Source organism: Stenella coeruleoalba (genome assembly GCF_951394435.1).
Source record: "Stenella coeruleoalba genome assembly, chromosome: 20".
In the NCBI taxonomy this organism is placed as follows: Eukaryota; Metazoa; Chordata; class Mammalia; order Artiodactyla; family Delphinidae; genus Stenella; species Stenella coeruleoalba.
Genome location: NC_137166.1, coordinates 19,697,694 through 19,723,960, shown reverse-complemented (window position 1 = coordinate 19,723,960; position 26,267 = coordinate 19,697,694). Strand labels below are relative to the sequence as shown.

At 43.8% G+C, this 26,267-nt stretch overlaps 1 protein-coding gene across 2 annotated transcripts; it reads right to left on the bottom strand.

Moving 5' to 3' along the window:
• Positions 1-657: 657 nt before the first annotated feature.
• On the bottom strand, positions 658-26,125 carry DYNC1LI2 (dynein cytoplasmic 1 light intermediate chain 2). 2 transcript variants are annotated; one of them, XM_079906241.1, is made up of 13 exons: positions 25,975-26,125; positions 25,770-25,843; positions 23,639-23,755; positions 19,570-19,800; positions 13,917-14,086; positions 13,107-13,200; positions 11,756-11,891; positions 9,492-9,603; positions 8,779-8,838; positions 7,982-8,023; positions 7,460-7,577; positions 6,517-6,633; positions 661-5,068 (listed from the first exon to the last, which is right to left on the bottom strand). In XM_079906241.1, the coding sequence occupies exons 1-13, from the start codon at positions 26,079-26,081 to the stop codon at positions 4,968-4,970; spliced, it is 1,479 nt and encodes a 492-aa protein (XP_079762367.1). In that variant the 5' UTR covers positions 26,082-26,125; the 3' UTR covers positions 661-4,967. The 2 variants fall into 2 exon arrangements, with proteins under 2 accessions (XP_079762368.1, XP_079762367.1); XM_079906242.1 differs by lacking the exon at positions 19,570-19,800 and having other exon boundaries at positions 658-5,068.
• Positions 26,126-26,267: the final 142 nt, after the last annotated feature.

Sequence of the window (26,267 nt, the reverse complement as noted above, 5' to 3'; positions counted from 1 at the left end):
GCCAGATACAAAAAGGCCACATATTGTATGATTCCACTTATGTAAAATATCCAGAATAGGCAAATCCATAGACAGAAAGATTCGTGGTTGCTAGGAATGGTGGGAGGGAAGAAATGGGACTAATAGGTATGGAGTTTCTTTTTGGGGTGATAGAAATGCTCTGGAATTTGATGGTGGCAATGGGTGCACAACAGAGTGAATATACATACTAAAAACCCCTGAAATGAACTTTTTTTTTTTGCAGTCCGCGGGCCCCTCACCGCTGCGGCCCCTCCCGTCCCAGAGCACAGGCTCTGGACGCGCAGGCCCAGCGGCCAGGGCCCACGGGCCTAACCGCTCCACGGCATGCAAGATCCTCCCGGACCAGGGCACGAACCCGCATCCCCTGCATAGGCAGGCGGACCCTCAACCACTGCGCCACCAGGGAAGCCCTGAAATGAACAGTTTAAAATGATGAATTTTATATTGTGAATTGTATCTCAATAAAAGGGAACAAAAAGGGGCTTCCCTGGTGGCGCAGTGGTTGAGAACCTGCCTGCTAATGCAGGGGACACGGGTTCGAGCCCTGGTCTGGGAAGATCCCACATGCTGCAGAGCAACTAGGCCCATGAGCCACAACTACTGAGCCTGTGCGTCTGGAGCCTGTGCTCAGCAACAAGAGAGGCCACGATAGTGAGAGGCCTGCACACTGCAATGAAGAGTGGCCCCCGCTTGCCACAACTAGAGAAAGCCCTTGCACAGAAACGAAGACCCAACACAGCCAAAAATAAATAAATAATAAAAATAAAGGAATTCCCTTAAAAAAAATTTTTTTTTAAAAAAGGGAAAAAAAGGACACAACTGGTTGAAGAGGCTCCCACTCATCAAATCTGGAACAATTTGAGCATTAAAAAGTATGAGTTATTAGATTATAACACTTTGAATTAAAAAAACAAAACTGTAAATTCATAGTGAAAATAACTACCCAAAAAGGGTAGAGGAAAGAAAACTCTTCTTTATAGATGAATGCCAGCTAATACATGTAGGGGAATGATGGGATAAGAAAATTACCATTTAAGAACTCCTAATGTGGTAACTGATTTAGGTAAGATCATCAGTGGATGTCATAAAAATGATGTGTAAAAAGGTGGCTGAAATCCAACATCTTCAATGGTATCACCCCACTTTGATAGATATAGGGGACACTACTTTAAACAAGGCATCGAACCCAGCATCACCAATACAGGGACAACCTGATGTGCAATACTGGAACATACACAATCTCACTTATAGCATTCTTACAAAAAATGTTTAACCTAAATGAAATCATGAGGAAACAATAAGACAAATCCAGATTGTGGGATATTCTATAAGACAACTGGCCTGGACTCAGCTAATATATTTAGGGGTGAAATGCCCTGGTGTTTAAAACTTATTTTAAATGACTCAGGGGGAAAAAAGTATACGTGTGTGTATTGAGACAGATATAGGGAAGGAGGGAGGGAGGAAGAGAGGGACAGAGAAAGCAAATATGGCAAAAAGTTAGTAACTGGTGAATCTATGTAAAAGAACATGGGTATTCAATATATCCTCTTCCAACTTTTCTGTAGGTTTACAATTTTTCAAAATAAAAAGTTGGGGAGAAAAGCTGTGTAATAAATCAGCTTTAAAGAACAGAAAATTCAACATGCTTAAAGTGTAATAATCAGAAACACAATTCATCTCTAATATAAAGTGTCCGATTTTCTTAAACATACTTTACTGTTGCCCATTTCAGCAGGTGAGAAGCATTATGGTACAGCTGCTCTGAAATTCCTCTATGAATCCTCAAGGCTTCTAAATTAGTTAAGTGAAAATTTCTTACCCAATTCAGATAATCAAAAACTTATCTAATAGACAAGAAAATATGTTGGACAACTCACACCCCTTGCACTTTACTTACAGCCTGGAACTCCACATATATCAAAATATGGTTTTAAAATATTCTTTAACAGAATTTCTGATAATTTCAAATGAGAGAGGTATACATTTTTAGCTACATGGTAGATACCTTATATGACTAGCAGACAATTCAGTGTATCTCCAGTGGGATGATTTATCATAAAGAAAGTCACCAAAAATTGTAAGCAGTCTGGATTCGTGTTTATTGAAGCCAGTAATTAGAGACATCTTCTTTTCCAGCACTAGAAAGCAAGGTTCCACATGACTGCATACTGCATCTGGACAGAGCCACACCCCTGGACTAAGGCTGGTGGGGGAATAATCTGCAGTCCTAATTTTAAGTTAAAAACACCAATAAACCTAGTATAGAGACAACAGTGAACTTTCACATACAGCATCAACATTGTTAAGGTCATGATGTACAGAGCAGTCACTTTCAACTTTGTTAAACTAATAAAACACATCTTCAGTTTAAATACTGGTTTAAAAATGCCAATCCAAAAAAAAAAAGTGCAAACAAAATTAAATAATTCTAGCAGCATACCCGTTGCATTTTTAGGAAAGACCAATTCATGGCCTTTATCGTGGCCTTATCTTCAAGGTTGGGCTTACTTCTTTGATTTTTCCATTTTAAAGACAAACAGCAGATGTAACCACTACAATGTACATAAATAGTCATAAAATTATCTTTAACAGTCTACCATACAAGTGTATTCTGCAAATGAAATGAATTTTACTTTAAAAAGTAAAGGCTGTTTATTGTTTGGCCTTTGGTTCCAATGCATGAAAATCCCAAAATAACAAAAAATATGCTCCCTCCTCCCACCCCCCCTAAAAAGAACCCTGCAGCTCCCCAAAGTTGGTAGACTTTGGCAACCACTGAGCACATGACACTATACATCAGTTTCTTCTGATCCTAGGAGTATCCACTTGTTATGAGAAACTAAAGTGATCTCCAAGAAACCTTCCTTCACAAGACAGGTGTCTTAGCATTTCTTCGGTTTTAGTACATTTTATATTGACACAAAAAGTGCTTATCAGTTTAAATGATAAAAAATAAACAGAAAGTAAAGTTTTGCATTAAAATTTAAAATCACACTGTATCCCTCTTAGGCATGTGCCGTTCGAAGAATTCTTTCTTATTTCTGAGGTCACTCATTTTGTGCTCCCTGCCCCTGCCAGCTGCTATGGAGGGATTAAGTGACCCCATCATTCGTGTGGCCACAAGCTGTTTGGCATCTATTGGTCATTACACCACAACCATCATTCCAAGTCAGTTTACTGTCATTACCTGGAAAATCTGGTAACTGGAAGCCAGAATACATTAAAAAAAAAAAAAAAAACTGAATTAAAAAGGGGGGAAAAAAGTGTATTTTCAACAATAAGACTGGCACAAGAAACACATTTTTATGTTTGTCAGAAAGGCAAGTAAATACTCAGCTTTCTCCTTAACAGTGTTCAGACCTTTACAGAAAAGCAACTCAAGACAGTCTTAGAGTCTTGTTATATAACATACGATATTAAGTTATGTCCAGTATGGTTAGTGGTCAGTCAAATCTGGTATGTAAAAGTAATGACATTAGGGAAGTTATGCTTAGACACAGTACAACAAACATTCATATAAAAAAAGTAAATTCCACATAAGTGAACTGTAGTTTTTCCCTTGATTTGACAACAAACGTTTTATATATTAAATTAATGGTAGTGTTTGCATTTTAATGTTCTGTGTCATGTATAAAATTAAAAGTGCCATTTTAAATCCATAGAAGTCACTTCCAGGATGATGGTGTGGCATGACAACGTGCATGAATTTGCCCTAAATGGAGACACTTGAAACACTTATTTCCATAAGAAAAAAATGCTACAGTTTATGAAAAACATAAAACAAGAGAAATTTCCATTTTCAATATAAAACATTCACACTTATTTGTCCATCTGATAGCACTGATGAGACCAGGGAGCTAGGACAAAACCCTTTTGCATCAAAGGAACTCCACGAAGGTTTCCAATGACCATAAGGCAGGGACTGGTGTAAGCCAATTAACTGGAGTGTATTTACATTGAAAACCTCCTTCAAACTTTCTGTAGCACACTGCATTATGGTAAAATGAGAGGTTGGTCACCCATTCTCTACTAGTAGGCCAGCCTGTGGTAGTTAAAAAAAAAATTTTTTTTAAAAACAAAGCAGAAGCTATTTAGAAAACACAATTCAAAGTAAACTAAATTTGTAACTGCTGACTTTAAACATACCCCACAGTGACTGCCCCACGACACACACGCGTGGAGCCCAACACCTCCCACAAGGACATGGCCTGGGCTAAGCACGTGAGTCCTGGGCAGCTGCCATCTTCCCCACCCCCATACCGGCTCCACCTGACTCAGGCATCCCCACACTTAACACATCTTTCATAAGTTAAAGATGCATTCAGAACAAGTCCAATTCCCATTTTGCTTAGTGTTTAGTTTGGAAATGCTTCTGATTTTAAGTCTTAAAAATGATTATTCGACTTCTACTGAACACACAGTATTTACTAACACTGCTCATCTCCTCCTCCTCCACTTCCTGCAACATTCAGCTTCCCTACCAACACTTCTCTCATTCCTCCTTTCAGTCTTTCTCTTTCCTGGACTTTCTGCTACTTAATCTGCTTCCCAAGAACAAGTGAATCTGTTAACATGCAACTGGTCAGACTAGCCACCATCTGATCAATGACTTCCTGGTCTCATTGGCTCCACCCTGAAAGTAAGTGGGCCCTCTTTCTCTCCATCTACCTTCCCCTCCCCAAGAAGCCCAGCTGCACTTGCTGCCCATGAGAGAGCCACATGCCTGAGAGTCCAAGGGTTATCCTTCACAAAGGGGTCTGACACATAACCTTCCTAAAGGTGCATTTCACACTCGGACAAGCCAATGAAGTATTTTTTTTTTTTTAAGTTCATCTCCCCTGCCCCAAAAAACTGATAGCATGTGCCATATCAGAAAAATCCTGGTCTTAGAGCAGATCAATATAGTTATTTGGTCATTTTACATATGCACTTTTTAAGGAGGATCAGGCTTCATTTTCTGTTGAAGAGTTTGTTACCATGGAGTCTGGTTTTCGAGTCATTCTATCCAGTTCTTCCTGAACATTTGTCAACACAGTCTTTTGTCCTTTAAAGAAAAAAAAAAAAGCAGCAGTGATGAGAGAAGAAAAAAAAATTTTTTTTAAGTAACATTTAAAATTATACAGATTTCAAAAAAAACCTATACAGATTTCTATAATCATTTTTGGTGATAATAACTCCAATAAGAATGAGGAAAGTCTTTTTTCATTGCAATGGTTATAAGGAGACAGACTCTAATTCAGCCCTTCTTAATTCCAAATGCCACAGGTCTGGGCTCCCCAACTACATTACTGCCCCCTGCCTGGGGATGCCTTTGTGCCAAACACAAAGGCCTTTCTGAAAACCCTCTCACCCCATGCTCTCTCATCACCATCTTCCTAGAGGTGGTATTTGAGTTTCTGGCATGCAGCAAACGACTTTCTGTACCTCAGACAGAACAGGTGTTTATGTTTTGTTACTAATTACAACTGATTCACATGGATATCCTGGAACACCATATTTCAATAAGAATATAAGACTAAGGTTGGCCATTTCGATACAGCACAAAGTTGGTGCACATACTTTTTGTTGTTGAACATTAACTGGGGCCTAGAAGTGACCCCTATTTCCTCCCAGGGAATACCAGTTTATAGCCTGGGCCAACAGATCAGACAGATTCTGAGTCTTCAAGAACTCCAGAGCACCTGAAAGCACAGGCTGACCTGACGATGGAGTGATTTCTTGAGGGTTTCCTTTGATTGGAAAACATCAATTAAGGAAAATACTCTATTAATATTACTTATAGCCAATGGAAAATTAAAACCCTTTGGAACTGGCCTCAAGCTTTCTGGGAAAATTTGTAATTCCCAAGGAACCTGTTTCTTTTGTTTCAGAGACCAAAAAGACATAGACTTGCCCTATGTGCCCACATGGAAGAACAGATGGGTGGGCTGTCACAGAGATGTCTATGTGTGACAAGGGTGGGGAGCTTCATGGAGGAGAAAATGACGACCCTCCAGTGAGACAGTGAGGGTTCACAGGCAGCTGACAGCAAGACTGGAGGCAGTAGAGTGAGCAAAATCCTTGTAAAGCAACGCAGAATATTAAAGACTAAATAAAATGTCAATGGTACACTCTAGACCATGACTTCCAATGGACAGAACTTCTACACCTGGCCCATGTACTGGGCTGACCAAAAAGTTCGTTACGTAAGATGTTACAGAAAAACCCGAACGAACTTTTTGGCCAGCCCAATATTTAGGATCTACCTCAACTCAGCCAACAGTCAGTTCTTGAGAACCTGAATATACATAAATCCCACCTTAAATGTACCAAGAAACATGCATGGTAATAAGGTAATCCTACTGTAAAGTATACTGCTCAGTGTAAGGTGGAAATCTGTTCAGAACATCAAGGGGTCCGCAGGTCAGTGAAAGCAGACACTCCTGTCCACCACCCCACCTTCCAGCACTCCTTGATCACAAGGGTCCTAAGTCTTTGGGGGCTCTTCAGTACCTGACTTCTTGGCTGTGCCCTGCACCCCACCAGCACCAGGACTTCCAGGAGAGCCTGTTTTTTTACTCAACAGACTATTGAAGAAGCTGGCCAACACCCCTTCACTTGCTGCATTATCTAAGGAAACATTAAGAAAAAAAGCATCACACAAACTGAATGACCCAATTAAACAGCAACAAACTATTTTTCAGTTTGGAATTATCCATTTGTGGTTATGATCTTCCTGGGATACTGAGCAGATTCATTCACTATGATGCCTTATACATTGCCACTGCTAAGGCTGATTATGTGTTAGCATAATTAATAAGTGGAAACCTGTTTAGATTTCCCACCTGTTCAGAGGCATAATAGATAATCTGTGCTCCATATCATCTCCCTGTCCATGAGGCAGTGTTTTTCAAAGTTTTATAAGCCCGTAACGTTCCAAAGCTGCTGTGAAAAGTTCTCATTCAGAATAGAAGACAGTCATCGAACATGCAAGAACTAAATATAATTTGAGGGTTTTACTGCAGCCAACATCTTGGGGTGTTATTAAGTCACTGGGGTAAGGGCTACTTAAACTAGTAAGTAACTGAGCTTGACAAAACAAGTGACAATTCATAAATGGTAATAATATAAACCTAATAAGCAACAAAACCGAGAACTCAAAATATACATTTTAAAGTGACTTCTTATGCTGTATTCTTCTCTGAATATAGAGGCCTAACCAAGGTCTTAAACAAAGCCAGGTGCAAGGGCCACCAATTCCAACAAAGGAAGAGACCTTGGTCTCTGCCAACCATGAACTCCCTCTCTGAGAGAGAGGAAGTGGGAAGCAGCCCTTCTTGGGAAAGAAAACAGCTCAGCTGCCTTGAGTCTCCACCTTCCAAACCCAGCTACTCAGCCCCTAAAGTAGGAACGAGGCCTAGGACTAAACCACTCTCCAAAGAGACAGGATACATACTTTTGATGTTTGGGTCCGGCTTCTTTACTGATGTGCCTGGGGAGGCACTAGGCACGCTGGCTGGCCCTCCCCGGCCCTGGGTTCTTGGAGAGCCAGAGGGTCCTCTTGCAGGGGATTCCTAAGTCCAAAACCAGCCCAAGTCACACACAGGCATAAAAATAACAGAAGGTACATATTCCAAAAATGAAGACATGCTTCTGCAGGGTATTTTTCACAGTCTAGGGAGAAGGGTGGCAGGAATGGGAGTTTGTGCCCAGCTCAGTCCCTTTTTTAGATCCCAATTTCTCCTGAGAGAAGAGATACCAAGATAACAAAACCCGTTCACTCTAATTCCCAGAGCTGTATTCCTTCATTAGACATTTTCTGAGTTCCTACCATGTTCCTGGCCCTGGGCTTTTAGAGGGACCAAATTCCCTCCGAATATACAAAAGCTCACACAAATGTAAGCTCTCACAAATAATGGTATAAAGTTTGAAGACATGACATTGGGTCTTGACCCTCTGTTTAGTTTAAGGTACTCACGGAGGCTCTCGTGGGTGTGGCTGGCTGCTTGGCAAGGAGTGACTGCAAAGAGAGGGACACACCGATCATTAACCAAGGCCTGCAGAGTGTACTGAAGGTCCGGAGAAACACTTCCAAGTATTCCACTAGAGGGCACCATTAACAACAACCAAGTCAGAGGTTCTACACTATAAATGCAAAATATTTAAATTGAGCAATTTGGTATATGGTGAACAAAAAATATTCCCAGTAACCAGTTTTGAAACTAAAGAAGCAATGAGAGCACAAAAGGAAAAGTTGGTAAAAAAAAAAAACATCAACACCCCCTGCTGACCTGCCTGCATCATCAGGCAAACCCGTGATGTGTCTAACACCACTCTCAGTGAAACAGAAAGGTGGGACTGGGTCTGCATTCTGAACTGTCAGCTTGGGTTTACTCTCCTCACCTACATAATGTGTATATCAGCTCACCTGCCTTCACGCACAGGGCTCTGTGGGACTATGTGAACTAACGGAAGTGAGGTCAGGGCGTCTGGTAAACTGTCAACATGGGAAATACTACGCCAGAAAATCTACATTTGCAGACAGAGCAGGTACTTAATAAGATACTAAGCCTATCACTGTAGGAGAATCTGCAAGGCAGGAAGGGGATCCCCTGAGGGGCCCCCTACCCTGTACCAATCCTAGAAACGGGAGAGAACAAGAACTGGTGGCAACCCCTTTGTCCCTGCAAGCTCTTTGTGATACCCCCACTTCATGCCAGGGAGCTGGTTTCATTCATGAGAAGGCCTCTGCTCTGGCCTCACTGGTCTTCTTACCTGTTGCTTCATTAGGAACACCTGCTCATCCTCCGCTGCCAACTCTTTGTCGTGGACCAGCTGTGAAGTGAAGTGACACACTCATTTGTGGTCATAGACCAAGAACACCCCCAACTACTTGTCAAAATTCATGCTGAAAGGAGAATCTTGTGCTCATGTCTCAACATGGGTTTGGGGAGTCCCTGCGGAGACTGCAGAGGTCAAGTCTTTCTAGCCTGGCAAAGACCCTGTTCCAAGACCAGCCTTGGCATATGGCCAAATGACATTTTTAAGTCTGGCAGGTTCTAAACAATACCTCCCAGATCCGGGTCTGCAGGTGATCACAGGAGCAAGTGGGATCTACTAACAGTAATCCAGAGGCAGCAGTGGCAGTCCAGCACTCATGCTGTGCCACCCAGAGCCAATTACATAACACGATTTCATCTAAAGACTTTTTTTAAAAGGCCCTTGGATTATTTCTTTTTACCCCCCCAAATGGTTCAATGTGTAAGACTTGTTTCTTTATGTTTCTTTTCCCATGAAAAAAACCTACAACTATTTCTTTTTTTTTTTTTGGTGGTTGAGGGGGGAGGCCACGCTGCGCAGCTTGTGGGATCTTAGTTCCCTGACCAGGGATCGAACCCAGTCACTCGGCAGTGAAAGCGCAGAGTCCCAACCACTGAGCCGCTGGGGAATTCCCCACCTGCAACTCTTAAAGTGATTGATTTTGGTACCTTTCTCACAGGAGGTTTCACAATAAAGTCTTCATATGCATCTTCTGGCTTCACAGTTGTGAAATTTTCATGTAAAATAGCTATTTTCTTTTCATTGTCCCAGCCTGCAGGTCTAAAGGCAAAGACACAGAGACTGACTTGCTTTTTCTGGGACTGCCTTACGGAATACTCAGCACACCGGGTTAGAGAGGACTCCTGGCTGAGATCCTTTCCCACAAGTTCTGGTCTGCAGTTGCTGGGCCGGCTTGTAGCTTTTGGCAGACAAGCCAATATTCACTGCAAGTGTAGTCCATCAGCTCAACCTCACAGGTCCTGCTCCATACTGAGTTCATGAGGCCCAAGGCCTAAGGAGCCAGAGCGAGATCTTACTGACTATACATGCTGACCCACAGGAAGTGTTCAGAGCTTTTCCACAACTCTGCTGAGAAGAACAAGGACACAATGGGGCCCTTTTCTGACAGAGTGGAGAATACAGAGCAACACATAGGATAGAGCTCAGGATAGGGCTGTTTCTCTGGGCTTTGGTATGAAGACACCCCTGTGAGCTGTTTCTCTGAGAACTCTTCTGACAACAGTTTTCTTATGGATTGGTTAATTTTACTGATGTGTGAATATGTACCCTGGAGCCAAGGGGAGTAGCAGGACCTGCACTATCCTGGGCCTCAAACCAGAGGGACACAAGTTCTTGAGGATCCTATGTGGGAGCTGCCCAGCTTGACATCGCAGGGCAGGATGGCACCCAGGTTCCATTAAGCTAAGCTGCAGCCTAGGATAAGGAACAATTGTAAAATGCCCTATATGACATACTTTTATCTAGAAGCTCTAAAAGATGGCAACTGATTGTTCCCACAGGCTTCTCATTCTCCATCCAACTCCTGCTCCACAGCTCTAGAACCAAGAAGGTGCTTAGCCAGGGCTCTCCACCCCAATGGCTCCGACGACTTCACTGGCTCCCCAACAGGCAACTACCAACAGGACCAAAGGTGCAAAGGGACAGAGCATGACCAAGATACTGCCATGACCTGTGTCACCTTCAGAAGCTCTGAGCTTCTTCTCCACTCCAGACCAGCCCTGAACACATCCAGTCTCCCTGATCCTCCCTCTCCTCAGGATCACAAGTGATTTGGGTACTGACTGACTCCAAAAGCATACCACTCACTGAGAGCTTGTGGCTTTGGTGCTGGCCTGACTGCTCTAGACAACAATTCTCTAAAATCAGTCTAAGTCTCTTGTCTGCTGTCTGGGAAGAGCCCAAGTGAGGCTCTCCCTAAATGTTGAGGAGGCAGCCTATTCGGTCCCGAGAGCTCTCAGCTTTCACACCTTCAGTCTTCTCCCAGACTCTCCCACCCTTCCACTCCTTCTGGCCTGCCTGGGACGCACCACTCACCCTCCCAGCATTACTCCTCTGCTCTCCCTGCCACATTGTCTCTACTACCCCAGTACTGCCCTACCCCTCCTCGGCTGTGTGTGTCCATTAAAGTGCCATGTGCAGGGACCACATCTCATTCATTTCTGCCCTCAGCATAGAACCTGGTCTCCGAGGAAGTGCTCAGTATTTGTTGAACGAACTGTAATTCTTTCTTAAGAGGATATCTAAGCCTAAAAGCATGATACTAGCACAAGTCCTCTCAGGGACCACACCTTCAACATTTACTTATGCATGAACAACACCCACCATTCTCCACTGAGAGAATGACACAAATTAGGACTAACAGGTATCCAAGTCTCTGCCCAGGACAATCAGCCCCAGTGGCTCCTCAAATGTGAAACACCAGAAACACAACAGGCGTTCAGTACAGCCAAAGCCCAAGCTGATGGGATGCGAAGGAGGGCGTAGGCAGTCATCCCTGCCAATGGATGCCAATAAACCAGATGCTTCAACGGAAAACGTTCAGAATCCTCAAAGCACCAATTCCCTATACTGCAACTCCCTCACTCAGCCGGTATTCTACCAGAGTTGACAGTAAGTGGCAAAAATGTTTTAGCAACTTGCTCTCAATGAAGAAAGGCAGCACCCCTAACCTCACTCCACCCAGTTCCCCCAGACTGGAAGCAGAATGGCAACTAATCTGGAAAAGAGCAGAGATGGAAAGGTGGGTGTATATATCCCCTGTGAGGTCCAACTCCAAGCACTTTGCCCCAAGGTAGTAGAAAGCTGGCTGTATAAGAGAGAGACAGAGCCATCTTACTTGGAAGGACAGAATGTAAAGAGCAAATGTACCAGGAAGAGAAGCGTTTGAAAGCATCACCTATAAAGAACTCACATAAAAACTGCTTCCTTTTCCACAACTAAGGCAGGCGTGGTAAAGTGGAAACCATATGTTTTATGAACTATGTACTTATACAACAAGTCGAGGTTTTTCTCTTCCTTCACTGATGTGTAAATCAAGGCCGCTCCATCTAATCAATCTGCTTAAGGAAAACCAATTCACTGCAAGAGGAGACAAAAGCAAATACATACAAGCACAATCCTCAAAGTACTAGTCACAGGATACTCAGTTTTTGATCAACACACAATTAATAGAAAGTGTTAAAATGTTAAGAACTAAAAAGGTAATAGTAGCAGAAGAAGCAGGTCAAAAGCATAAAGCATGTTGATGATAGCGGGCCACGTAGTTCATTTCTGAACATGTAAACTGTTGTCTTCTGACCCATCAGGTTGCGTCCCAGTCAACTTAATGGTTCTGAGGGTAGCCCAGGAAAACCCTCAGCATATCCAGGGTACACAGATTCTTTCCTAGACAGATGCCCACATGTGATCAAGTTGGTCATTAAGCATACAAGAGTTGGGTACCTACATGTTATTGGCACCCTCCACTGAGCTGGACAAGCTTAAGAGCCCAAAGGAAGTAGTGGAGCCCACCCTTACCCTCCCCCGCCCAGGATGTGGGATGATGGCACCAACTGCTATTGGATTTTTACAGAAACAAGACTCAAAAGTCTGCTGACACAGCACCTCTCTCACGGACAGCACAAAACATAAACATAAAGGAAACCCTGTAGCAGCCAAAACACTATCATGTTGGATAATTAACCTCTTCTATAAAAAAAGCAAAGTTTAAAAATATTTCCAAGATATGATAAAAATAATTTGCAATAAAAGTATCACATATCAGCTTTCTTCTTAATACAAAAGCCTATCAAATGTACACCATTAAAAATAAAAAGTGATCAAAAATAGGCAAAAATTATTAAGTCTCAAATTCCAACACAGTAAACTTTCAGAAAGTAAAATGATGTATACCACGGGTTCCCAACCCCGGGTCCACAGACCAGTATTGGTCCTCAGCCTGTTAGGAACCGGGCCACAAAGCAGGAGGTGAGTGGTGGGCAAGTGAGTGAAGTTTCATCTGCCGCTCCCCATCGCTCGCATTACTGCCTGAACCCTCCCCTGCCCCCCATGGTCCGTGGAAAAACTGTCTTCCACGAAACCGGTCTCTGGTGCCCAAAAGGTTGGGGACCGCTGATGTACACAATTTCACCCTGGCAAAAAACTATTCTGGATTCAGGAAGTACTTTATCTCTTTGAAGATGCCCCATCTGGAGGAAGCCTGGATTAGCACACACAGAAGGGAGCCTGTGCCCCTGGGCCCCAACACAGCGCCCCAAGGATACACTGGAGGCAGAACCTCCGTAGGTGTGACTGGATGAAGTCAAAGTGCTCGTCCCTGTAATCATGCTCCTTCTCCAGGACACTCACCGCATCACACTGCAGGTAAGATAGAAAGAGAAAGGAGTCATCTTTTTGCCTCTCTGCCTGCTAAGGATGGGAACACTGTCTTTGTTAGTAATAAAGTATCATGGCTTCAAAGGCGGCGGCCATGGGACTTCCCTGGTGGTACAATGGTTAAGACTCCGCGCTCCCAATGCAGGGGGCCCGGGTTCAATCTCTGGTCAGGGAAATAGATCGTACATTCATGCTGCAACTAAGAGTTTGCATGCCACAACTAAGGAGCCCGCCAACCACAACTAAGATCCAGAGCAACCAAAATAAATAAATTAATTTAAAAAAAAAAAAGGCGGCAGCCACAGCCCAAAGTCCAAGCATTAATTAAATAAATAGACAAGAGTGAAAAGCCACTGGAGATTCTTCTTTCATCCTGGGCCTCGGTTTCCACATCTATAAAGTAGGGATATGATAGCCCTGATCACCTCACAGTTGCTCTAAGCATCAAACAAGGTCACATCAAGAAACAGGCCCACTGGACATGGCTGTGCACTGCACACTCCACAGGGCTCCATTCTCACAGAATATGATGTGAATGGCACATGCTGCAGTTGGGCAACCTAGTGGCTCTGACTAGGATCAAAGAACTTTTGAAACCCCCCATTTTTTTGTTTGTTCTTTATTGGATTTTTTTTCTTAATGCATTTTATTTGCTGCACTGCCAAACCCAGCCAAGCGTACAATTCCCTGGCACACACCTTTGTGCACACCACCAACACTGGGATCCCCAGGTTATGAGTCAGCACGTTGTTACCAAGAGGCAGGGCAACATTTTCTTCATCAGGACCTGAGGTCAGAGGCCCTCTTCTCTGTGGGGAACCTTGACAACCTTCCTCAGGCTCAACATAGTCTTGAAAATCTTTCACAACTACAGGTGAAAAAGAAAAAGAAAATTACACACACACACACAATAAAAAATGCACATGCCAGCTTTAGAAAACTGAAGCAGGTAGTAATAAGCACAAAACATAAAGAGTTGTGACAAACTTCCTAACTGCATCTGACTTAACTGCAATATTAGGGATTTAGGGATGGTGATACAAAACCGCAATTCTGACATTTTCAGTCAGTCTGAGCAGTATAACTTCAGAGCAGTAAAGATATTCCCCCGGTCATCTTTAATTGTATCTAACTCTTAACAATTAAACAGGTTTTTAAAAACTCCTAAGGCTTCAATAGTTCCTACTATGAAAAACAAAACAAAACACTTTTTTTGGACCACGCTGCAAGGCTTGCAGGATCTTAGTCCCGCTACCAGGGATTGAACCCAGGCCATGGCAGTGAAAGAGCCAAGTCCTAATCACTGGACCACCAGGGAATTCCCAACACTTTTCCTATATATTTTACATTTTCAAATATTAGGATAGTCGAACTGTGTTACTTCAACAGACGGGACCACTAGAATACGTTACAACTTATAAAACTCCTCAGAGTTCTCATCAGAACCACCTGAATTACCAAGAACATGCTGTTTCCGTACAGCTGAGGTGCGTCCGTGCTAAAGAGCGAGGCTGGACTTACCAGCACCATCTGCATCTCATCATCCTCACTCTTGTGGACTCAGTTTCATCTTTAGGAGATCCTGAGTCACATGTGTCACGGACCTGTTCCTGCCTAACACAATAAGGGGTGAGTGATATAACATCTACTTCTTGGCACTATTTTGGCCATGGGTGCAACCCCACAGGAGGGCCTTCAAGCTGAGTGGTCCATGGTCTTGGTTAAGGCAAGTGAACACAGAGTCTACAGACCTGCACCTTTTCCTGGGTGCTTCAAGGTTATATGTCAGGCCAGAGAACAAGGACATGGTGATAAAAGCTACTTCGAGCCGGCAGCTCTACTCTTCTACACACAACATGACTAAAGGACCAAAAGGACTTTTACTCTCATCCACAACATGCTCACTGAGGAAAACACAGACAACTAGATTAAAGAGAATCTAGAGAAAAGTGCATGTACTCTTCTTCAACCACAGAACAGGTTTCGAATATTTTAAAACAGTGAGTCCTCATTTACAAAGACTTTAGGTTATTGTTATATAAGCTTCTGGAATTATCTGGGAGCACAATATCTTTCATATAATACTGGGAAAAAACCACTGCCTAAACCCTAAAGCACAGATATAACATTTCATCTCTACAACTTCTCTTTAATTAAGCTCATTCATATAATTTCATTGCCAATATAAATAATCTACTCATGGGACTTCCCTGGAAGTCCAGTGGTTAAGACTCCATGCTTCCAATGCAGGGGGCGCAGGTTCAATCCCTGGTCAGGGAACTAGGATCCTGCATGCCGCGTGGCCAAAAACAAAAAAAAACGCACAAAAACAATCTACTCAAGAGATTTTTTTTTTTAACCATCAGTGCAGTTTATTTCTTCAGATTCAATAAATGAATACTCAAGAGATCTTTACTGCACTGCACTTTGGACAAAAACAGAGAAGCATTTTCTGATGACTGTTGAAGGCTCTTAAGAAATCAAAGGCTCCCACATTTTCTCTTTTTTTTTTTTTAAATCTGCTTTACTTTAGCTTTATGGAGCCAAGATTGACACACAAGAAACTGCGCATGTTTAAAATGTAAATCTTATTTTTTTTTTTCTTTCTGGCATGGCTCACAGCTTGCAGGATCTTAGTTCTCCGACAGGGATTGAATCCGGGCCACGGCAGTGAGAGCCTGGAATCCTAACCACTAGGCCACCAGGGGACCCCCTAAATTTGGTATTTTTGACATATGAATACACTCATGAGTCAGTACCACAATCAAGACAGTGCATTCGGGGGCTTCCCTGGTGGCGCAGTGGTTGAGAGTCCACCTGCCGATGCAGGGGACATGGGTTCGTGCCCCGGTCCGGGAAGATCCCACATGCCGCAGAGCGGCTGGGCCCATGAGCCATGGCCGCTGAGCCTGCGCATCCGGAGCCTGTGCTCCGCAACGGGAGAGGCCACGACAGTGAGAGGCCCGCGTACCGCAAAAAAAAAAAAAAAGACAGTGCATTTATCTATCACCCCCAGAAGTTTCCTTGTACCTTTTGGTAATCTATCTTCCCCACCTGTCCTCAACACCATCCCTAACTCCAGGCAACCACTGATCTGCTTTTTTTTTTCAATACAGATGAGTTTGCATTTTCTAGAGTTATAAATGTAATTTATATGTAATTAATTTACATATGTAATTACATTTAAAATATAAATATAATTGAGAATATGTACTCTTTTTAGTCTTCCCACATTTTCTCTTTAAAAGCATTTTAACAAATCTTCAAGTCAATGAAAAATACAATGGCTTAACTGTCTGGGTAATATCTATAATTGCCCAAGGTCACGTGAAGCACTCAACCGGGCTTCCAAGACAGTGAGCATGGCAGAGCCTGGAACAGGTTACAGGTAAGCTAAGTGACTGTGGGAAGGAAGGCAGGGATGGGGCAGCTCCAGCAGTCTGCTCCACGAACCTCCACTACCCAGCATGCTGTATAAACTCTGCTGTATTCTACACAGGCCATGATATGAAAATGGTTGGGAAACCCTGGGCTAGGCTATTCTCTGAAGGAATGACTGAATTATGGCTATCCAAAAACAGTAGGAAACGCACATGTGTTTTTAATAACTCAGCATTTTAGAAAATAAGCTGGAAGGCAGAGCAAATATTCATAACGGGGGTGGTGAAAAGGAATGATAAAAACATAGTGAGGACTGTGTAATTTGGATAATAAAATGTGCATTTCCCTTAGGGTACACACATACCACAGTATTAGCAGTTTCTCTCTAGGTGGCGGGATGGCCAGTATTTCACAGCAGGGGCCATCAGCCCACCAGGGGCTCCCCTTTAGCATCAGATGGGAGTGGCTATGGGAAGGAGACTGCAGAGTGCCGCCTCTTTCTCTTCTTTTCCCTCCTACCTCATTGATCACCCGTTAGTTCCACAGTTCTGAGAAGACCCAAGAGACTGCACCTAATCTTTTTCCTCTACTTGATAAGCAACTGAAACCCCAGACACAAAGCAGGAAAGACAAGACTAACCTACACACAAGTACCACCTTCTGGCAGCTTTAGGGGTTGCTCTGCCCTCCCCCTCAGACAAACCCTGCAGCCAAGCAGCTGCCACAGATTCAGGACCACTGAGGAACCTAATCCAGAAAGAGACTGGCTGGCCATGGAGCACTTTCCAAACTCAGCAGATTGGAGACTGGTGTTGGATCAGAAAGCAGGTTGGGTGACAGCCCTTTGCTCATTCAATACAATACCTAGAGTCCAATTAATCTGGAAAGTGGGAGTCCTCTAAGCAAGAGGATGGCCAACCACTTTATTAAAATGTAACCTAAAACTAGCACTAACAAAGGCACTCCTTCAACGGGTAACAGAAAGGCGTGAGTACCATTCCAAACACCTCAGAGGAAAAGTGGTGAACACACGAGAGGCTCTCAGAAGGTTAGCCAGAGCCATGAGGCACGGTTGTGGTTCCAGCAATCGCCAGCCGCCCTCCAGTGTCCTCTCCTCTTCCTCCTTACAACCAAACCGAGCACTGATACTTAGAACACACGGCCACACAGACTACATTTCCTTAGGAAATGTCTCCTTAGGAAGACAGCAGGCACACACCCTTCAGCCCTTCTTTGCGTTTCCTCCATCCTGCTGCCTGCAACACAGATGTGAAGGCTGGAGCTCTGGTTGCCAAGAGGAAGAGAACCACACCCTAAAGATGACAAAGCAGTAAGTACAAAGGAGCCAGGGTCCTTAACTTGTCTTCCTCAAGATGCTTTCCAGGCCTGAACTGCCTCTGGATTTCATTCACAGGAGAGAGAAATAAAACCCAGTCTTGTTTAGGCCACTGTTATTTTGGGCTTGTGTCACAAAGCAGCTCAATCTAATCCTAAGCAACACAGACATCAATGACCAAGACCACAAAATAAATTCAGTGTGTCATGGGAGCACAAGCTCCCCAGGAGCGGGCACCTTGTCTGCTGTATGTATCCCCAATGCCTTGAACAGATCTGGCACCAGGCAGACAGTCTCCCTATTTGGGAAAGAAAAACATCCTTGGCTCAATCTCTTCCTTTTTTTGTTTAACAAATCTTTACAAGGTTATAACTCTAGGAAAACAGGTTCAGAAACTGAAATCTCCTGTGCATTAACCCACTAGTCTGGGTACGATGGTAAATGCGTAGCGAAAGGAGAACAGCTCTTCAGGCTCTGAACTATTCTCAGAAGTTGTCTTTAGGGTCTCTATTTCAGGGGAAAAATAGGCTTTATCTAGAAAGGTCAGTGTTTGAGGACAGATGTGCTGAGCTGCATAACAATCACTGCAGCACACGTGGGTGTCCCAGGAAACACACATGCACACAGTAAACTAAAGAATTCTATGTTAAACTCCCTGTTTTAGCTAATGTAGTCAGGAGCAAGTGAAGTTATGACAGGAAGACACACAGCAAGATATCTCATTTGAAAAGCACATCAAAATTTCTGAACCCTTCTGCCAGTACGTTTGAAGATCCTGTGTGCCATGCTCCAGAAGCCCTCATTAATTCACTAAAGGGAATGATGTCATCCCGTGGAAATAAGCCAGGCTAAGCCAAGACTGCCCTGGCCAAGACAGCACTGCTGATGCCACAGCTCCAGCCCCTGCCCCTCCCATTTCCCTGGCAAGTGAACAGAAGCTGATGTAACTGCACAGAAGCAACGAAAAGGAAAAACAAGCTTCTGAACCACATTAAGGAAAACAAAACAAAACAAAAAGAACTTCCTTTAAAGTTCTCTGTTCTCAAAAGGGCTTGGATGCCTTGAGTCTTAAAATATCCTTTCATTTTAATGAAAAAAAAAAGAATTTCTTATTTCTAACTAAAATCATATTTGCTGGATCCCCAAAGGAACTAAGGTAGGAACTCAAAGATTTATCTTTTGTGGGTCTTCCTTTAAACGTGTCAACAAGAGGGTCCATAGGACCTCAATGGAAATACAGGGAAATGGACTCAAGCTGCAGAGATCCCAGTAAATCTCTACACCCACTGATACTAACTCAGCAGACCACGAGTTAACAGAACAGCAAAAAGACTCACAGAACTGATCACATTTTGGGGGTGAAGGAAGAACCCTTATTATAAAAGAGAACCAATGAAAATAATAAGGAATACTGATTTACTTTCTTCAACTGTGACAGCTGAGATAAAGACTGCTTTGAAGACTTTCTGACTACTGAATCTACAAAAGCAAATCTGAAATAAATGGTGCAAACAAAACACAAACACTCTGTAAGGGAAGCTTTGCAGCCTCTTGACACTGTGAAAAGGAAGGTGGCTGGAACCATCCAAAAAGACGAGTGAATTTTCCAATTAAGAAAATCCTGTTTTACTTACACTTCCGTTCCAGCTCCCTCATTTCTTCTGGTGGAATTTTCATTTTATCAATGTGCTCACGTAAAACACTAGCCCATTTCTGTAGAGATTCCATCATAGTCCAAGGCCTAGACATGTCTGCAACAAAAATCACCAGGGTCTCCGGCAAGAATTCAGCAGAAACTGCAAATTTCAGCAGACCTTTGTGATACAAGTCTCCATCCAGAATCCACACATTGCAGCGTGTGTGATCTAAGAAAAGAAGTGAAGCTAAGTTACTGACAATGACCATCAGCACAGCTCAAAGAGCCACATAAGGAAGAACTTAAAGGTGACAGCCACAGAATTCCACACAGAACAGAGACAGAAATCCTAACCAGAAAAGTGTCCAAGTGCTCAGTGGACAGCAACTCTTCATCAAGGTGCCTTGTGAACTGTTTAAACTATAAAATTTTTTAACAACCATAATATACTGTGTCCACATCCAAAAAGATTCCAGCAATGTCTGAGGAGTAAAGAGTGAAGGACATTTTATCTTTCAATAAGAATCAAAAGATACTAATAAAAGCTACAAATGTTCCCCGGACGACTGTGCCATAGTCTAAATAATCCATTCTTCTAAGATATCAGCAATCTGTGAGGCAGCAAGCTGTGCCGAAGAGCCTGTGGTTAAACAAGCTCTTCTTGTGTCAGTCACACTAAACAGTGTGCTCACATACCACAAAGGGTGCCAAAGAGACAGGACCTTTGTATTTAAATGCCAAGATAAACTCATTACTTATATAAACTGAGATATGAATTACAGGGTGCCTGATAATATTAAGGAATTACACTTATTTTTGATATGATAATATGATTATTTTTTTTAAATCCTAATCTTTTAGACATACATATGGAAGTAGTTACAGATAAAAAGATATAATGTCTGAAATTTGTTTTAATAATCAAATGTGGAGTGAAAAGAGAAGAGGGTGAGAATACAGCTGAAATAAAATTGACCTAGAACTTTTAACCTGAAGGCAGGTGACAGATATATTGGGGTTCATCAAAATGGTCTATGCTTTTATGTAGTTTTGTTTTCCACAGTAAAGTTAAAAACATATACAGACAAATGTGCAAGTGCTGACATTTAATGAAGCATGTGATTCTAAAATTATATCTGGAAGATCAAACTGTAGAAGATAGTTCTCCAAATTAATAATATACTTTTTAAAAAATTTTAGACATGTTTTTGAGAATTTTTTTTAATAAAAGCACCATGAGGGAGAAATCCTACTATCAAAAATATCATTTCATTAATTTCTTCCCCAATAAATTGCAACTTACCCTTTAAAAACCTGTCTTCTGTTAGCTACCTTTTTTTGGGTATAATCAATTCACTAACATGCTGTGAAAAATTTTATATTCATGACTTTATTTCAACAGTACAACAAAGGTATCTACATCTAGCTATACTTTCAACACTCTAATGCATTTCAGATAGCGGTTTTGATTTGGATTCTACGAATGCCTTCAAAAATACTGCACTGTTGGGACTTCCCTGTCGGTCCAGTGGTTAAGACTCTGTGCTCCCAACGCAGGGGACACGGGTTCGATCTCTCGTTGGGAAACTAAGCTCCCGCATGCTGCACGACGTGGCCAAAATACAAACAAACAAACAAACAAACTGTACCTGAAGTTTACAGATTTTAATGTCTGCCCCTCACCAGACACGGTTCTTTTTTTTAGCCTTTCTTCCCACTGCCCACTACATGTAACTCACCCATGTGCATGGAATTACACATACCACATGTGGCATTAAATGGATGCCCCCAACCCTTAAGTCAGAGGTCCTTTGACATGCCATGTCCTACCACAAAACAAGGACAAGCCAGAACCTATTTTCTCTACCTGGGTGATTCCTTGCAAAATGTATATTTATAACCTAGTCACACCACACAATAAAAAATACTGGGGCTAAAAGATGTTTAATTAACCACAAGTAAGGGCAACTCTTTCATCAAAGAGGAACTTGCAAGTAGGCAGCTTAAAAAAAATCCCATAAATGCAGAGATCTAAGTTTTTAAGGCAACCTTAAGGAATCTGAAATAAAAATTAACATGTATTTTAACTCAAAGGTAAGTGAATATAGTTACTTTGATCCTTGGCATGAAATATGTTTATGCCCCTTTGAAACAAGCAGCTATAGCAATGTCAGAGTATCTACACCATGTTTCATATACTTTCAAAAGGGTACTAGACCTACCACCTGTCTCAAGCACTCAGCTACACTTGACACATGCCACCTCTCATTCTGTCAACCTACAAACTGGTACCATTGCCCAATACTACAAATAAGGAAACTGAGGTGTAGAGTGGTTAAGTCAGTCACAACTAGTAACTACCGGAGTGGATTCTGAACCAGTTCTGCCTGGCTCCAAAGCCCAAGTTCTTTCCACAATAATCATCAAAGACAGGAAGCAAAACACTCAGACATATGAGGCCCCCTAGCCCAGCTCGGTGACCCCTGAGTCCCAACCCTACCTACACAAACTCCGGTGGGCCTAGGTGGGCACTGGAAAGCCTCTGCTCTCCTTACACAAGGAGAGCCCTTAACACCAGGTCTACCTCCTACCTTTCTTTCACATCCTTCAGAGAATGTTCAGTATGGCAAAGGAAGCCAGGGAAGAAGGAGCAGGAATAAAATCTTGGGGTTCTAAGGTGACTACTAAGTTAAGATTAAAGGGTTTTTCCCCTCTATTTAAATGATTCTTGGATCTCGAAGAATTAAGGTGCAAGGAAGGACCTGGGTTCAGCTTCTTCATTTTAGCAATAAGGAAATGGGGAACCAGAGGTGGTGGGGTTTGCCCCCTTATATAATCACCCCTACATCATGGTCCTTATTGTACAAATGGGTAAACGCAATTTTAAGAAAGTAATTTCATGAAGATATTTCATCCTTACACGGTAACTTTTCTACAAATAAAAAAATCTAGGCATTAATAATTATTTACTTTAGAGCCATCCAAGATCTAACACAAAGCCTAAAATTTTACAAAGGAGGTATTACTGACTAGTGGTAACCAAAAACCATTATTCCAATCCAACTCACAATCGTACTTATCACAATTTTAAATGATATCTAATCCTTATAATAGGGCTTACCACGCACTTTTGTTTTTTTTTACCATGCACTTTTAACCATCCCAATTACCCAGAAGGTAGAAAACGATTATTATCCACATTCTAGACGTGAGAAATTAAGAGAACGTTATTACCTCTGAGCCTCTATTCTCTCCACTGGGGGAAAAAACAAAACAAAACAAAACAAAAACACACAAGCAATCAGCATTTCTACACTGTCACAAAAAGACTCAAAACTCTCTTGTGAATATCTGTTAAGCTTTTATACTCTAAACCACATCAATTTCAGATTCTCCACTAAAACCAGGCAGAGTAACAATGGTGCCCAGATCAGTCTGCCAAGTGTTTCTCTCATAGAAAAGTCCAAAGCACTTAAAAACTTCTTTGTTTCTTAATAAATTTTATCTATCTATCTATCTATGGCCATTTTGGGTCTTCGTTGCTGCACGCGGGCTTTCTCTACTTGTGGCGAGCAGGCGGCTGCTCTTCATTGCGGTGCACTGGCTTCTCATTGTGGTGGCTTCTCCTGTTGTAGAGCACGGGCTTTAGGCGCGCGGGCTTCAGTAGTTGTGGTGCACGGGCTTAGCTGCTCTGCGGCATGTGGGAGCTTACTGGACCAGGGCTCGAACCCGTATCCCCTGCGTTGGCAGGTGGATTCTTAACCACTGAGCCACCAGGGAAGTCCAAAAACTTCTCAGTTTCTTACTTTCATGTGCATTTGAAACTTTACCCTCAGTCTCTCCTCTTAAGTAAGGGCTACCCAGAGCAGCAGGTAACAGGCCCATTCCCCATTTTGCTAACATACTCTGTAAAGAAAAATAGGTAAAGTCCTACAAAGAGATACACTTCATCTATTCCCCTGTGACTAATTCTCTTAGCCCTAAAGAGAAAACTGAGAATGCCTGGGCATGTTGCAGGAGTGGCAACCGAGGAGTCAGAGACTTGCATGGATCAATGCTTCACTCACCATCTCGGTCCTCGTCGTGGACACTGAGGTAGAGATACTCTAGGCCTCTTCCTTTTTTGCCATGCTCAGCTCCTTGAAGTTTAGTCATGAGGGTTGTTTTACCAGAACCATCTTCACCTATAAGTGATGCACGTAAGACAAAGCGTACCGCTTATTCTAGGCAAGGATGGGGAGTCTGGACAGTCACACAAGGAACTTTCATGTAGAGCTTGCTATTGAGGTCTCACCTGTATTCATAAACAAAGTAGGACCTGCTGTAAGAGTGGTCAGGGTGGGGAGAGGTGATAAAGGTGGCAATTTCCAAGATCTAAAATGACAATCTACTGCAGTCATCCTTACCTCACAAGGAAAGGAAGAAGGCAGGCCCGCAGGCCCTACGTATAATTTATAAGACACGCATCTGGAAAAGTGAAAGTAAAAGGAGGGGCTAGTTTCTCACAAAATAAACTTTTACCATAAGGAAAGCAAGAAATCTTCAGAATATAATTAACCTTAAAACCTAGGGACTCTGAACTGAAAAAGTCTGATCCTGCCTCATAATCATAAAGAATGAAGCTGTTATTCACCTTTGATTTTAGTACATTTCTTTCATAAGCACCCTGAAGACTAGGAAACTGATGAAAATAATTACAGACCTAAGCAAAACTCTTAAGCACTACCTTAGTAATGACCAAGCGCCTCCTCATCCCCCTCCACCCAGCTAACAACTCTCCCTCCCCCCAAAAGAAACCTTAAACATCAGCAAGAGCCACCACCAAAACACACTACTAAGCACCCCTGGGATTTAGTAATATGGAATTACAGAACATGAGAACTGAAAGGCATCCCACAGGTCCAAGTCCTCCTTTCCACCGCCAATGCCACTACCTTACTCAGGCCCTCCACATCCCATCTGGACACGGTGAGCACTCAGCCTGACTTCAGTACCTGCTCATTTTGAGCCACCTGCCACTCTGCTGCCAGCACCCCCTTTCTAAACACACATCTGGTGCCCTTGATCCCCCAATTCATGATGACCTCTAAGGGTCTTCTGTTACCCGCTGCAGTGGTCATCAACTAAAGACCAGCCACTCACCTCAAAAACAGTGGGAAAACCACCCTCACAGTGATTCCCGTGAGAATCAGAGGATGGAGGTAAAATAAAAGGCCCTTGAGAATCGGGTGCCTTCAGGAAAAAGCATCGACTCTTCAGCCTTCCACCATCTGCCTCGAACTTACCTCATCAGACACCTTCCACAAGGAGGCTATGGTAACTTCCAACACCCCCGCCTCGCCTTGTCACCTCTGTATTCCTCCAAACACTAACCCTCTGGGCCCCTACACGTTAACACCTACCCTTCAAAACACCTAACTCCAAACAGCAACAAGCCATATGATGTGCCCCAAATCATCTGTCTATACCCAACATGGTGTAGTGCAATCACCAACACATCTATCTGTGTCTCACTAAACTGACATTCTTGTGTAGTGTCTGAGGAATGTCTGTGCTGTCCCAGTGCCCAAACCGACAGTAAACAACCCACTCAACAAATGGGTCTGCTGTATAAATGAACCCAGCCAAACTCCCTTACTTGTATGAGGAAAGGAGACCAGAGACGCTGAGAGACCTAACCCAGGTAACCCAGCAGTGAAGGCTAAAATAATGTAGGAAAAGTCCCTGGGGAGGACTCCAAGACCTGCTGTCCTTTGCAGCGCCCCTCCCACCGTGCACCGCTCATCAAGATAGAGAAATGGCTCCTGTGGCATCTCCCCACAGCCCGATGACCCCCAGTCACCTCGTTCGCCCGCCTCCTCCGCTCACTTCATCTACTCCCTCCCCTCTCTACGCCCGCAGTTCGGTGAACTTCGAGGCTATGAGCGCAGGAAGTCAGGGACATTTAAAGCAAAGCTGATGTTGCGGCCAAAAGACTATGGAATGTGCCGACGAGCCCTTGCCAGCATCCCTGGGCTCTCGAAAAGGGGCAACGTCCTGACCTCGGCCGTGGTGGACTTGGCCACTCTCAGGCTGTCCAGCCAGGGTCTCCAGGCTCCCCCGGGCAGGAGGCAGGGGAGAGGAAGGCTGGCACCAGTGAGAGGGCGCCCGCCTCGCCCACCCCAGCTCCCCGGGCAACGCCCCGCCACCGGCGCTCACCGAAAACCAGGATGTTCTTGCCGGACGGCAGCTTGGACCTGGCGCGGGTGGACACCTCGCTCAGGATCGAGGACCTGTGGGGACAATGGCACAGCGGTCGGCCCTGGGGCCAGCCTGAACCTGACTGGCCCGCGACGGCCCGTTAAGTCTGTCCGACGGTCCGGCCCGGCCCGGCCAGCCCAGCCCGGCCGCCTCGCGGTCTCACCATAGGCTCTGGCCCTCCTCCTCCTCAGTGGTTAGGTCGCCGGCGGCCGCCACCGCGGGCCCGTTAGGGCCCAGCAGCAGCTTCTTCTCCACCCCCACCGGCGCCATCTTGCCAACTGCAGCCACAAAGAGGGCCCTCCCCCGGGCCCGCCGAGGACCCGCGAGGACCCCGCCGGCCCGCCCGCGCCTGCCGCGCCCCCAGCCGCCCGCCCCGCAGGGTCCGCGCCGCCCGCCGCGCTCCGCCGGGCTTGCGATGTCCGCGGCTCCCGCAGGGTCTTGAGGCCAACGCGGTGG